The sequence below is a fragment of the Eretmochelys imbricata genome, chromosome 2 (genome assembly GCF_965152235.1).
Source record: "Eretmochelys imbricata isolate rEreImb1 chromosome 2, rEreImb1.hap1, whole genome shotgun sequence".
Taxonomy (NCBI): Eukaryota; Metazoa; Chordata; order Testudines; family Cheloniidae; genus Eretmochelys; species Eretmochelys imbricata.
The window spans coordinates 177,539,323-177,554,161 of NC_135573.1; the positions used below are offsets into that span (position 1 = coordinate 177,539,323).

The window sequence follows — 14,839 nt, forward strand, 5'->3', positions numbered from 1 at the left end:
ACATGGTCAGTCATTCATGCACTAGACAGCCCAAACTTGCTTGGCCTTTAAAAATATCAAAATATTCAGATTAGAAGAATGGACTGCCTCCTTCAAGAATCCAATCGCTACTCCCTTCAGTTGCAAGGTACAGCACTTAGACCCCCCACAATTTATTCAACTTTTATATATCTTGTACATCACTGAGTTTGTTTTACTAGTGGCTTCAAAAAGTTTTAAACCACTGCACAGGCGATAAATAGAAAAGATTAAGACAGTTACTGTGGCAGGAAAATAGTGTTGATCTAAGTAAAATATGCAGACTATTTAGAAAGTATCAGAGGTGACCTGTGCCTGCCGATAGTGAGGGGACAGTGCGGGCAGCCGGCTTTAGCAGTGTTACTGAGCATGCTCAGTCCGTGTGATCATGCAGACTACAAGCCAAGCAGCAAATAGGGGGTAGTGGGCGGGAGGGGAATGTGACCCTGCTTCCTTCCCACATCCGCCTTTCACCCTAAATGTCGCCTCTGGAAACTATGAATCTCATTTTCAGAGGAACTGAGAATTCCATAGAAGAGCTGATTAAAAAAATTTGTTATTTTCTCCAACGGAAAATTTTGATGAAAATGTATATGTTCATTTTTGTCTAAATTTAACATGGAAAAAAAATTTCAGCAGAAATACAAATACTAAAAACTTTTATTTCTACTAAAATATATGGGGTTTTTTTTTTGGGGGGGGGGGGGGGGACATTCCGGTTTTTGACAAAAACTTTCCAGAGGAAGCTGTGAAAAAATTGAGTAATCAAAAAACCCAATTTCCTGTTAAAAATGTTTCCACTGAAAATTTCCAACAAGCCTATCGTGTTGGGGTGACCACATTTGCAAAATCCAAAACCGGGGTACTGTTGTGGCGACACTGCTTCAGGTCATGAAGTAGTCACACAGAAAGCTAAAGGTACACTTCTTTTTAAAAATGCGTGCGGGTATCAGCGCAGCCAGCTTCTGCATATTTCTCGGACTGGAGGGTTTTTTTTTCCCCAGTACCTTACGGTCTGAACTAGTTTATAATTAAACAGCGAATAGGTGTTGTTAACATTGACTTTGAGCAAAAGAACAGCACTGATTGTAGAGACTTTTATCTTCACTCCAAAGCCTGCTCTTCACCCCGATGCGCATTTCAGTTGTCTGTTTCAGTAAAACACAATGCCAATTCTACTCAGGGTAGCAATAATTCTTGAAAAAACATTTGGTAGTTAGAAAAAATCCAAGCGTTTTGAGCAATGACACAAAAAAGTGGGACAGTTCAGGTGTCCCAAAAGAGACATACTGGACATCGGAACATAAAACCAGAACTGAGATATATATAAAGTCACTTTGCATAGACTTCAATGGGAGACATGGATGCTCAGTGCCCCTAAAATTCAGGCCATAGATGAACATGCAGCATAATACGTCAAAAGGTCACTTCACCCCCCTCTGTACATTCGTGTAGATGCGCTTTCTAAAATAAAATAACATACTGAATGTACACCATACACTATTTCCAAACATCTCTGTCTTTGCTATTTCAAAACCACATTTCTTTAAGCAGGGACCCTATATATGGTAAGTATGAAGTTGAAAAAGAGGTATTTGTTTCTAATTATATAAGTGTATATATGTGAAAAAAATTCTTCAGAGGTGAACAATTGATTTGTACAATCAGAAAACTCAAAAATGGCTAAACGTGTTTTCGTGATTTGTTTTCTTTCTGGATTGAGCCAAGTTGTTAAAAGTTCATTCTAAACAGTAAACTTGTTTAAATCAGGGATCTGCAACCTTTGGCACATTGCCCATCAGGGAAATCTGCTGGCAGGCCGGGACGGTTTGCTTACCTGCAGCGTCCGTAGGTTCAGCCGAGCGCAGCTCCCACTGGCTGCGGTTCACCGTTCCAGGCCAATGGGGGCTGCGGGAAGCGGCGTGGGCCGAGGGATGCGACAGGTAAACAAACCGGCCCAGCCAGCCAGGGGATTTCCCTGATGGGCCACGACCCAAAGGTTGCCAATCCCTGGTTTAAATTATAATTTATTTAAAATAGGAATTTAAGGCAGAAATCTCCTTTCTACAATAACTCTAAACATCAGAATATACATAGCAGATCTAAAGAACCTTTAGCTATCGAACATTGATCTTACCATCTTAGGCCTGGTTTTTTAATGTAACACCTTTTAATATTGTACATTTTTTTAATTACACCTCAGGCCCTGATCCTGCGAACACTTACATGTGTTTAACTTTATGCATGTGAGCAGTCTCACTCAAACATGGAACTACTCACATAAATAAAGGTGAGCATATGCATAAATGTTTGCAGGATCAGGGCCTAGGATGGTATTTCTGCATTTTAAAAAATTAATACATCAAGAACTATATCCTAAGACAATTCCCTTTACAAACTCCAATTAATACTATAAAATCAGTATAAAGACTATAACTTGCCAAACTAAAGTCCAAGGCCAAATAGCAGTAGTAAGTGCCTCTCATCTCAACCCCAAACTCACGACAGAAGGCTGTGAAGAATATAAAACCTCATGGTTCCGGATTTAAACCAATTCCTAACTATTAGATATAACACTGAGAGCTTTATGTGGGATAGACTATTTTCCACTTCTGACTATTGTGGGGTTTCTTGCACCCTCCCTCTGGTACTGCCATGGCCGGAGACAGGATACCGGACTTGATGGAGTTCTGGTCCACTATAACAATGCCTATATTGAGCAAGTTATCGTAAAGCAGTTTGCATGGTTGCCGACTGCTATCTTCACTACACCTGCTTTCTGGATACACAGAAAATGTCAGTCTCCAGAAATATCACTCCATTAATCTGAATGAGCATAAATGAACTAGGAAGGTTTGTATAAAATGGCATGTCTTCTGGTGCAGAATTTTGGGAAGAATAAATGAGCCTTATGAGCCTTTGCACAAGTCTGCAAAGTTAAAATACCTGTTATTGAACAGTACACAATGTGAGAAGCAATCTTGTTAATGTCTTCATACCCCAGGCCCATTTCAGCCAGTTTCCCAGGGACATAATTTTCCACAAAAACATCAGACACAGCTGCAAGCTGAAAGAAAAGACAAAGATGAGTCAGACTTCTTAATCAACTGCTGAAAGTTCAACAAGTTCCCCACATAACTTAATTTAAAATTTCAGTAAACAAGATAGTTCCTGGCTTTCCTACAGTACAGAAGTCACAAGGTAATTGTGACTGGCTTAAATAAATTTGTTATTCTGAACAAATGGCTTCTCTGCTCTGGTCAGTTACAAACGAGAAGTGTTGCGTGCCTAGAATGGATTCACTATACACGACTGCTACGCTATTAAAATCTTGAATGCACCATATATGTTGTTATATGGTGTAATCATGGCAATTGGCCAAGGGCTGTCTACATTTAATAGGACAAAACACCAACATTATATTTGTCTTTCCTAATTTTGGGAACAAGTAGGGAGAAGAGGAAGCACCCTTCATCTGCTGCTGTTTTCTTTCTGGCAGAAACTGATGCTTTTGGCAACTGTGTTTTTAATTTCCAAACTATCAGCTTCACATACAGTATCTTTTAATATATTTCATGGCCCTGGTGCTGTCTATTTTTTTCTACACATAACTATCTGATGATGTTAGATTAAAACCCTAAAGGCAGTTTCAGGAATAGAATATCCAGCCCTGGAGCCTGACTTTCTGTCTCACAGCAGAAATGACAATGCTTATAAACAATGTGATAGGATGCAGCTGCTTTCTAAACCTAGAAAACTCCAGGTCAGTGGACTGTTTCTCAACATAGCAAACAAAAGACTACCACCGTTTTCTCAAGTGATTCTATTTCTTATGCTCTGCAACTAAAGCTTTTGATCTGGATCTATTCTCCATATGCTTTTATAGTTGAGCCCAAGGGCTCTTACCAAGAAAGGCACGTTAAGGGTTAAAGATACAGAAATACTCTTATTATTTTCACCTGTTCAATGAGGGGAAAGGATTTAATATGAGAGAATACTCAAAGGCTAATCCTTGGTTATCAACATTTCCTTTATACTTTATATATTTCCACATAAAGAACCTTTGCATCAATTTAACTAAACCAGTATCCTAAAATTGATTATTGCCAACTTGTCTACACATCAATTTATCTTAAATCACTTTCATTTAATTGGTGTAACTTTCATGTGTGGATATAGGTTTAAAATTAGTTAAATACTTTTATATAGATTTAGCTTATGCATGTAAATTTACCAACATAAATTACACAATATAAACCAAGTTTAAATGAATAGATCAGCATCCACACTAAGTTGCACCAGTTGAATCAGAATTAAAAATAAAAAAAAACACACCTTTATATTTAAACCACTACAATTCTGTATATAGACCAGCCCTAAATCAGTCTGAATTCACACCTTTCATTTCCGTGTAAGTTTTTATGTAAACCAGCCCCCTGTTGCACAATATAGGAAATATCTATTTAGCTATTGTACCGTTATTATAAATGGTCCGAACCAAAGCCTACTGAAATCAGTTGAAAGACTCCTAATGATTTTAATGGACTTCAAATCAGAGCCTAAATCATACCTTCATTCATCCCCACAAATGGGAAGTTATATCTGGACATATTTATAAATGGTTGTGTCATGCGAACAAAGTTAATTATGAACCTCTGGAGAAATAGGCTTATACCTGAGAAGATGGTGGTGGTCATTTTAAGGAATATGAGAAACAATCCACTGACACATACATATATACACATACATTAATTAAGCACAGGCTTTGTGCAAAAGTGAACTGTTTTAGATTATTTCAAGTCGACCAGAGTTCTACTTTCTGAACGCTATCATGTATCTGGCTGATTACTATGTACAGTACATTGGAACAGTTTCCATAAACTAGTGTCATCATATCAGCAATCACAACCATTATTGTTCTAGCATGTAGGCTGTTTTACTGTATCTAAGGCCAAAGAAAAAGCCAAGCCAGCAAACATTTAACCGAGTAGACAGAAACTGATTCTCATTCAGACAACAAGGCATGCAACTTATGAATGATTGGATTGGCTGCATGGAGGAGACACTAATAACATCCACAGATAGTCTATAAGTTCAACATAAGGTAAAAGTGCATTTTAAAGCCATGAATTATATTTAAAGGGGCAGTATCAAGAAAATCCAGGCCTACAACGTGACTGGTTTAAAATTATTTAAAGCCTTTTGAGGAATCGTCTCTAGATTTTTAATAAATGTTGTTGAATTTTAATGGGGGAGGATTGATTGTTGTTTAATTCACCATTCCATTGCTGAGAAATGAATGCACATTATTTCATGGAAGCTACAAGAAGTGTGTGACTGGCATGGAAGGAGTCCTGTCTCTCACGGGGAACAAGGGTTCCACAGAGCTAATGCCACTGTCAGCACTAGCCTGGAAGATGGGAGAAGGTAGGACCATAGCCCTCCAACCTCTCTGCACAGGCTAGCAGAACCAATCAGGTAAGATGGGGAGCACACTAAACAGTCTTTAAGGGAGTCTTCGCTGCAGAATTAAAGCAGGCTCTAACTAGGTTGTTGCCCCAACCCCCTCTTGTCCACACACACAAACATCTCACCAGAGTTTGGTTGTACTTCAGACACAAGCTAGCTGGCCCAGCGGAGGATACAGGCTAGACTCAGATACTACTTTCACTCAGGCTGGTAACTCGCCGATATTGTAGTGAGGACATAGGCTAACTCTTTCAATTGCTGATAGTCCTCCAGTGCTTTCCCGCAATTTCCTCCCCCTCTCAGCCCAAAGTACCCAGAAGGAGAGACAAGTTATCCCACAACACACCAGGAAAAAAATCAGAGCAAACTCAGTTCACTGCAGCACAAAGAACCATGGAAAAGTCTAGTGACACACACAGGGAATGCAGCATCAGTGAGGAAGCAATAACTCAGGTTTGGCTTTGCAATGTGGCTGCTCACACCTGGGCTAGACTAAGGCCAATCACCCAAGTTAACTCATCAGTGAAGACATCCTCTTAAGCAGCTGCACTAACTGTACTACTTGGGAGCTCTCTGAGGCTTGGTCTCTCCCTGATGCCTTGCTGGTTCGATTGCTGGATCACCCTAACCCTGACATAGGGCTGTGACTTAACATCGATCAAATTCCACCGTTCATGCCCCACTTTAGATCTCTGAATACAAAGTCTAGCTTTCTTATTTTGGTCTCCAATAATGAATGAGATCAAAAAGGCGCATGCACTGGAATTGTACTTAATACAGCTAGTACACTATTCTGTTCAACTTTATATCTCATTAAAAGGTGGTGGTATAAGTACAAAAATATAGATTGTTTCTGTTTCTCTCTCATAATTGCACTCATTATTTGGAAAACACCAATATTAAAAACATATACTATTTTATGAAAAGAAGAAAATTTTGTAGAAAGTAGTATTAATATTGCCAGTTTATCCTTTTGGGATAACATTTAAAAGAATTCCATAAAGATAAGTTGTATCCACCGCAACTATCAATTTCTCTTCTCTGACATAGGCATGAATGTGTGGGATGGATCTGCTGACTTCAGAGAAGAGAAAAGGGCCTGCCCATTAATTTCCCATCAGAAAGTTCTCCCAAAACTATGGTAACTAATATAAATTTATGTAAGAACCACTACAAAATTATTTATAGTAAATGCACAAGAGGAATAAATCCTACAGACTTATCCTCTGACAGCAAGTTTTGATGAATTGGTAAGTAGGGCTGTAAAAAATATACTCAGACATATCAACACAAAAGGGTGATAGGACGTCAGATAAGTGGACTTGCTACTTTTAGAAGAGAGGAAATTACAGATAAGGTTAGATTTCTCTCTACTGAGCTGCATATCCACTTATCCATCACATACTTAGGAAGCAACCAGCAGTGAAATATAGAAAATATTAGAAAGGGCAAACAGTGATATGAGCTAAGTAGACTAAGGAAGAGCAGGGTGAGTTACTGGGGCACCAAAGGGTGAAATAACCTTGTGACTAATTATGTGAGAGCAGATGTCTGGAAACCTATCTTCTATTGCTTTGTAAAAGGGATGAAAAATGGACCAGACTGCTGATTTACAGATTTATCCTGCTGACTTGCAAGCCTCTTCTACCCAAGTTGTTTTGGCTGCATCTGTGGAATGCGCCTCAAGGTTCTCTGAGGCTACTAGGCTTTTGGATTTGCTCTTTAACACAGCTCTGGATGCATACAGTGAACATTTCTTTGTAAGCCTTGTTTCCTGTATCCAAGATGGAAGTTTAGGAAATAAGACCATTGATTTTCTGAAGCGTTCGGTACTCTGTATATAAAATTTTAGTAGCCACATAACCTCTAGCTAGAGCACACAACCACTTCTTTCTGGTCCTTGGGCTCAGGATGTAAGTTAAGGATAAATTATGTCCCAAGACCTGAACTTCTCATATTAATGAACTTCCTTATGGTATTTAACATGACTTTTTTCTGTATGGAAGTGGATAAGGCTCAGAACTCAGCATGGAGAGTGTGCCAGATGTATTGACCACTAAGATGACTACCAGTTATAAATCTGCCACTAAAGAAAAATGTATCCATTCATGCACACCCATTTGATCAAATCCAGCACTAGAAAGGTCCCATTTTATGGTCCCAATTTAGGTCCAACCATAATCTCACATGGATAAATCTGGAAGATTTTAGCACCATATAATCCAAAACCACCAACCTGTTAGCCCCACACCAGAAACTAAATCTAGTTCAGAACCAAAACACACCTCCTTAGCCCATCTCTACTGTTACTACAACACCACTGCTTTGGTTGCCATTGATTCAAGAAAAAAAAGTTACATTTATGACCATCTTCCTTAAAGAATGGGGGCTATGGGAAATCAGAGTCAGCAAGGCCTGAATGCTTGATCTTTAAATCTGAGGTGAATGATTGTACAAATCCTAAATTTTCTTTGTAATTTCTTCTCTGTTAGGCTTTGATTTTCAGCTTTATTTTTTTGCGGGGGAAAATCAGCCTCCACTGGAATGATGGTCTCCTTCATTTCCACAACCACTCTGGTGTCAATTTCAGGCATCTAAACTGTTGGTTGGTTCTCCTTTTAGATCTTCTACAGTATCATGATTTGCCTATTAAAGCATCTGCTGTTGGAAGACTGTTTCCATTCAGACCTATTTACTTTATCTACAGCAGCACTGAGGGAAAAATCTAACTATTTTTTTGCTGCTGGTGAGAAACTATTTGCCTGTAGGGGCTTGTTTAGCTTCCTCAAACTACTGTTCCCAGGCCAAGAAAGTCAGGATGACTAAACAATGTTGTTGAAATACTCCTGAGGGAAAAACCTGGTTTGGGGAGCCTACTTAAAGTTGTCTGACTCAGAATGAAGAGGCTCCCTCCTTCAAGGGATGAAGAATCTACAGACAGGGAGGACACTAAAAAGGATGAGACCACATGTTTCCTGAGCATATGACCTTTTGTTTTTCAGTTTTTCTAAAACTCCCTATATTTACTAGATATTTTGTAACCCTTGCCTGAGGAATAATCAATTAGTTTGGGGGGTAGAAGGACAGAAATGAGCCCTACCTGTCTTTTTCTTTCTAGCTTTTGGCCTTTCAATAAAATCACTAGGGGAGGAGACCTCAGGAATGACCCATATTTTACCCTAAATACTCGCTGGGCAACAAAGTCTCTTGGGGTTTGCCTATATTAGGAAAGGCGGTTAAGGCGAGGTCCTGCCACAACCTGTGTCTATATGAAGGAAATTATTGTGGTTAGGTTGGGATTAGTTAGCGTATTTAGCTACCTAGCCCCAAGCTAATCTTGATAAACCTTAGAACAGGAAGAAACACCATCAAATGCAGCCCTGGAGAGAATCAGGAGAATGTACTGGACAGAGGAAGAAGTGCAGAGGTGGTAGGATGGGGTTCTCCAATCCCCTTCTCTGTTATGTGACTTGATAGATTCCCTGCACTGCCACTCCTTACTTGAACAGTTTACCCTATTTCCTGGAATCTGTGCATTTCTTGGCAGGTTGCTGTAGCTACTATGGGGGCTAGTTCAGCTCTCTGCTATACCACAAACAGCTGATCTTCTGGATGCTCAATAGATTTTGGCTCAGTGCCATGCTGCCCATGTGTTTCTGCTGAGGTGTTAGGTGCTGATATTGTGGAGTGGCAGATGGTGGGAGGGAAGCTACTAAAATACACCAATTTTTTATGAAGCAAAATTGTATAATTTTTCCAAACCACCCATAGGAAATCTATGAAGTTAAGTAACAATCAATATTGCCTTGCAGTTCTATTCTAAAGTGTGTCTATGAAAATGACATTATAGGATTCTGGGTTTAAGGTCTCCAAATGATTTCCATATTAAGTGTGCTCACTTCTGCATAAGCGAAAAACACAAACTCAAATTGGAATCCACCATTTTACTCTTTTTTTCTTTGCTGTTCTGCTGCCCTTTGGTTCTGTAGGGTTAACAGGAGTAACAAGTAGCAAATCTTGTCTGTCACTAAATTAAACAGGTGAGACAGAAGTAAGGAATAGCTCTATTGAATATGATGTGCCATTTTTACATAGTTACATTTGAGAGTAAAACCACATTTTAATTTCTAAAATGAAAAACTGAGAGAGAGAGAGAGAGAGAGAGAGAGAGAGAGAGAGAGAGAGCACGAGCGCAGAAATATGAAACCTGATCTGGCAAGTCAACAGACATTGAGGCAACTTTGCTATTCATAGGATCTGATCAACAGTAAACAAACAAAAAACATTTCAAATATTGGGGCCCAAGCCTGCTCCCACAGACTTCATTGGCCCTGTGAGCAAAGCAGACATATGCGAACATTTGCTATACAAATACAACAATGAAAATATAGATGAACAGATGGTTCACCATTCCTAATTCAGTGAAATACTCTTAAACATGAAGTCCATTTTTCCACATAAAAGCTTTACTCTCAGCACTATAAATGGAAGTGCAATTTCTCATTGCAGTGCACTGAAACAATGTGGGACTTCATCTGACTTCAAAGTGGATTTCACACTATCCAAACTCACTGTAACTGAGTTGCACGGTAAATTGAGTCATGAAGATAAATGTTTAAGTGTATAAAAGAAAATCAGTGTATTGCTGTTTAACACAATGATACACGTGACACACATTAACGATATTACCCTGTTTTTAATTATTAATCCACCATTATATTAATGTTTATTCTTTGCTATTATGCTGAAAACAATGTAAAATGCATGATTTACATTGTACTAGAACATACCTCTCTGATTATCTTTGCTCCTTTTGGATTTTTCATATTGACAGCTATACTCTGGAAACAAAAAATACAATATTGTTAGCTATGTAAAAGTCCCTGTGTCACTCACCCTGCCATCTTCTTCCAAATGTAACAAATTATACATCCTTAATGGTTCAAAATATTCATTCTGGTTCTTTAAAAGAACTATTCACTTCCATATTGCAATGTAATGCCAATTTTAATCTTACCACATTTACATATAGTAAGGATTACACAAATGTAAACTACAGGATTTGGGGTTTGTACTCTGTAAAGCATGCTTAAGAAAAAACAGACCAATTCTTGCTTTGTTAGTTACTGGTTTCTCCCTAATTGTTACAGTTATCTAATTTGTCAAAAAAAATTGCTTCTGTTCAATACAATCCAGTCTCTAGTACTACTATAAATATTATCTAAAGAACTTAAAAGAAAAATGTTATAAAGTTTGTTCTGAGTTCCTTGTCACAGAAAAAAACCAATCCACAATGCACAATAGTGGCGTTTCTGTTTACCTTTTTATTTCGATTTACACTGAGAAAATAAACGCTTTCTGTTCCAACAAAAGGTGGCCCCCAGGCTCTTGTGTCATCACCAACTCCTGAAAATAAGAATGTCATATTTTTGTATCTGTCCAGTATTATACTGCACCAAATACACTGACAAATATGCAGAAATTGAACACTGTGTTCTTCTCCCAGTTTACCTTTAAAATGGCTTAAGCATCAGCTAGGACAGCCAAAACATCTCCTTTAATCACCATTGGTAGGCAATGGTTTAGTATCATACATATTTTAGATATTTTTTGTTATCTGTAAAGAAAAACTCCTAAACCTGATTAAGCAAAGCAGGCTTGTTTTTGCCACTGCTGTGCTATTTGAAAAATATTGTTATTGCATTCAAAGACAAAAAGTACAGAATAAGAAGGGATGATATGAATATAAAAACAACAGTTCACTTCAGAATGTATATTAACTGTTAACATGCTTGAAAATAAATAATTTGAATTGGACTGTGCTGCACTGAGTTGGCACTCCAGTACCTCCTTTAGGTTGACCTCTTGTCCTCCACACTCCCAATTTCATCAAAAATTAAGAACATCAATATCTAGTCTTTATAATTGTGAAGAAAACCTTCAAACTGTGAATGAAGAATAACCAGTGTTATGAGTTCGTAGACAGCCTGAAACAGCTCTCAAAAGAATGAACTGTCCTGCTTATCTGTAACTTAGATGTTCAATCACGATAATTTAAATGCCAACATTATTAACTATTTCACTGGTGACCAAAACATGTAAAAAAATAAAGAAAGGGACAATCATAATACAAAGACGTGCACAATCTACTGTGAGTGACATTTTACTTTGATGCCACAAGTGGGAGGTGCATGGAAGACTATCACCACTTTCTTTCCCAGCAGGGAGGAGTAGAAACTGGGGGGGGGGGGGGCACTAAATCTTATCAAGGGGGGATGGGGCAATCCTGAAAAGCCCAGCAAGACATCCAACACCCCAAAAAGCCCAGATTCCCTCAGAGTTGCATGGGCTTGGTCTGCTCTGGTGGTGCATGTGAGACCGGGCAACTTCCTCTCTCATTCCAATGGCTGCTGCTCCTCCCTCTACCAGAGGATGTCTGCAGCCTCAGACAGGTATCACTGCACCCGTTATGCCTGGGTTCAATTTTGAAGCTTTTCTTCAATCATGAGGGCTAGAAATATATATTTTTAAATGAAAATTTAGATTCAGATATAATCACATAACTCAGGGAGCCACGGCCCTAGGCACATGTCTACTGTGCTTAGACTTTAACCCCTCCCTGTCTATGAATGAATATGAATCCTATGGAAGGGGGAACCAAGCTTGAGTAACCCAGCAGAGCTCACAGCAGTGTATATTATTATTATTTCACATTTATTCTGCTGTAGCACTTAAAGGCAACAACCAGGTTGAACATCATTGTGCTAGGCATTGTACAAACATATAAAAAATTACAGTTCCCAAGATCTCCACATTTTGGTGTCTCAAATGGGAGCTTGGGAAAGTATCATTACACTTTTTTCCACACACACCCAGTTCAAGCCATGCCAGCAATACATTTCTACAGTACCTTCCTATAAGGATTTCAAAGTAGATTACTAACACCAATAATGGAGTATGTCTAATAACTGTGAAGTAGAGCTTTTGTCACAGGACAAGTTTATTTACCCACTTTACAGATCTGGGAAGCGGACACCGAGAGGTTAAGTGTCTCCTCCAAGATCTGAATTTGAAAGAGCTAAGAATAAAATTCAGGTCTCCCAAATCTTAGGTTTGTACTTTAACCACAAGACCCTGCTTCCTCCCTATACCCATTATACTTTGAATCATAGTTTTCAGTTTCACCTACTGGTATGGGACTGTGACCTTTCCAAAATTAAATAATTTAAAACCCTAGTGAACAAAGTTGCAGGAGCAAGTCTCTGAGAGGATGTTTTGTTGGCTGAAGTGGTGGAATCCTTTTCTTGGGTGTTCATTGTGGATAGATTTCCGATTTAAGTGTAATAAATGAGTGTGTGGTTTGACTTTAGTGGGTTTTTTTCAAATAATAAAAAGAGAAAAGATTTTTTTTAAATGGCCGGAAACTTATGTAAGGAAAAACACATGACATAATGTGCAGCTGCTATGACATATCTGCATGCCTCAAGTGCGTAGTGAGGCACAAGACTGGAGGCCAAATGTGGAAATACCTCTGAAACAACTGCACTCCCTGGAGTTTGTTATTCTACTTGTATAATTTTAAGAGGAGCTCAACTAAACAAATAAAATCTGCAAAATTTAAGAAATGTAGCTATTACACTAGGACAAAGCACTTGTTATTAGTATCTAAAACAACAAGGAAGTTCTTAAGAAAACTTCTTCAAATCTAAAAAATACCTGCATAGAGTGGGAAGAAAAATCAGTTGTAATAAAGTGCAATATACAAAAGTAGCAGCTTGCTGTGATCCTACAAGACAGAGATAAATTCAGGCCATAACTACCATGGTACAAGCTCAGAGGGAGCCATAAAAAAATGCTAAAATATATTTTTTTTTAATCTAAAAATTCACTCCTGAAGTCTGTTAACCTCTGACACTTCCAGAGCTAGAAGTGAATCTTCTGTAGGAAGCTGAGAATCTCTCTTTCCAGTGGAATAAAGATCCCATTTCTGTAACAATTTTATGCACAGAAAACCTTGACTGGTACAAAATTGAATTTACATTTAGGGGAAAGAGAAGGAAACATTTCTCTGGCAGGTTGTTTTTTAAGTCAGCTACTTGAAACTGCTCAGTGATTTGGAATATTAGAATCAGCCTCAGGAAAGATGAATCAGTGGGCAAAGATATCTTTTAATCAATGAATTCAAGTGCTTGTAATCCCCATTTCAAGACGTGTAACAACAACAAAAAGTGAAGAAAACAGTTACTGTAATCTAGACATTTTATTTTTTTTTTAAATGAAGCTCTAGTCTCTTGTTTCTTGCCATACCGAACTGTTCAATTCTACTTCAATATCTCTGACTTACGTGCCTAATTGTGGCCAACCTCAAGAGGCAAGTAATTTGCTCAGTATTCTACCTCTGTGCAACAAAATGTACTCCTGCTTAAGTTCACACAGAAAAGCTTTAGCTCAGGGCATATTAAACTACTGAAACATAATACAGTGATGGGAAAACACCTGCTTGTTCTCCTACTGGTATGGGATGTGTCCTATGGGTGTTTGCTCTGGTACAGTGCAAAATACACTTTAAAATTGACAATTTCCGACTAATGCAATATGAATCTACATCAGTGGTTCTCAACCCATGGGCCACTTGCGGCCCATGTGACATCCTCAGGGCCATACAGGTAGTATATATATTGTGTGGATGTGGTCCACATAAAACATAGACAGCTGCCACTGATCTATATCATTTCCTTGGTGGGATAAGGTATTCCTAATTTTATATGCTTACCTAATTTTCATTCAGGACACATATTTTAAAAGAGACAATGTTAACTCAAACATTGCCAAAACTGTAAATTTTTAAAAATTTTCATTAGAAATATTTCTAAACACAAGTTAATATTCCCCTTCAGCATTTGTAACCCAAACATTGCAGCACTAAGACCCTATCCAACCTGAAGCAAATTCAAAACAGTGGGCAAACAACATAAATAGTGTAAGCAATTGTTTTAAATCCTTCAGCTTTGATCATCTAGGCTTTTATTTGTGAAAGGGCATGCATTCCTCCCGCCTCCAACCTTGGCTACCCCAGGAATGGCTCCGACTTTCTTATTTTAGCGTCCACTCTATAATTTATTTAAGTCCCTGGAGAATTTTTTTTTGTAATGAGAGTCATAATCACTGTTCCCTCTAATTGTAAAATGTAAGAGAGGAAAGAAGCATTGGTGCATTCACCTTTCAGAAGTCAATAAAAGAGTCCTAATTTCATAGCTTCAACTTGGGGCCTAGTTGCATCAATTTATGCTAACAAGGCATTATGCAATGCCTTTTATTGCACCTCTAGTTTGGCGCCACCACTGTAACAATT

At 38.3% G+C, this 14,839-nt stretch overlaps 1 protein-coding gene across 5 annotated transcripts in view; it reads right to left on the reverse strand.

Moving 5' to 3' along the window:
• Nucleotides 1–14,839, reverse strand: part of SUGCT (succinyl-CoA:glutarate-CoA transferase) — a 479,841-nt gene that overhangs the window by 450,768 nt on the left and 14,234 nt on the right. For all 5 annotated transcript variants that reach the window (XM_077811004.1, XM_077811002.1, XM_077811003.1 and 2 more), the window contains exons 4-6: nt 10,808–10,893; nt 10,278–10,328; nt 2,965–3,085 (exon numbers count right to left, since the gene is read on the reverse strand). In XM_077811004.1, coding sequence (XP_077667130.1) covers nt 2,965–3,085; nt 10,278–10,328; nt 10,808–10,893 — 258 coding nt within the window. The remainder of the gene's footprint in view (nt 1–2,964; nt 3,086–10,277; nt 10,329–10,807; nt 10,894–14,839) is intronic.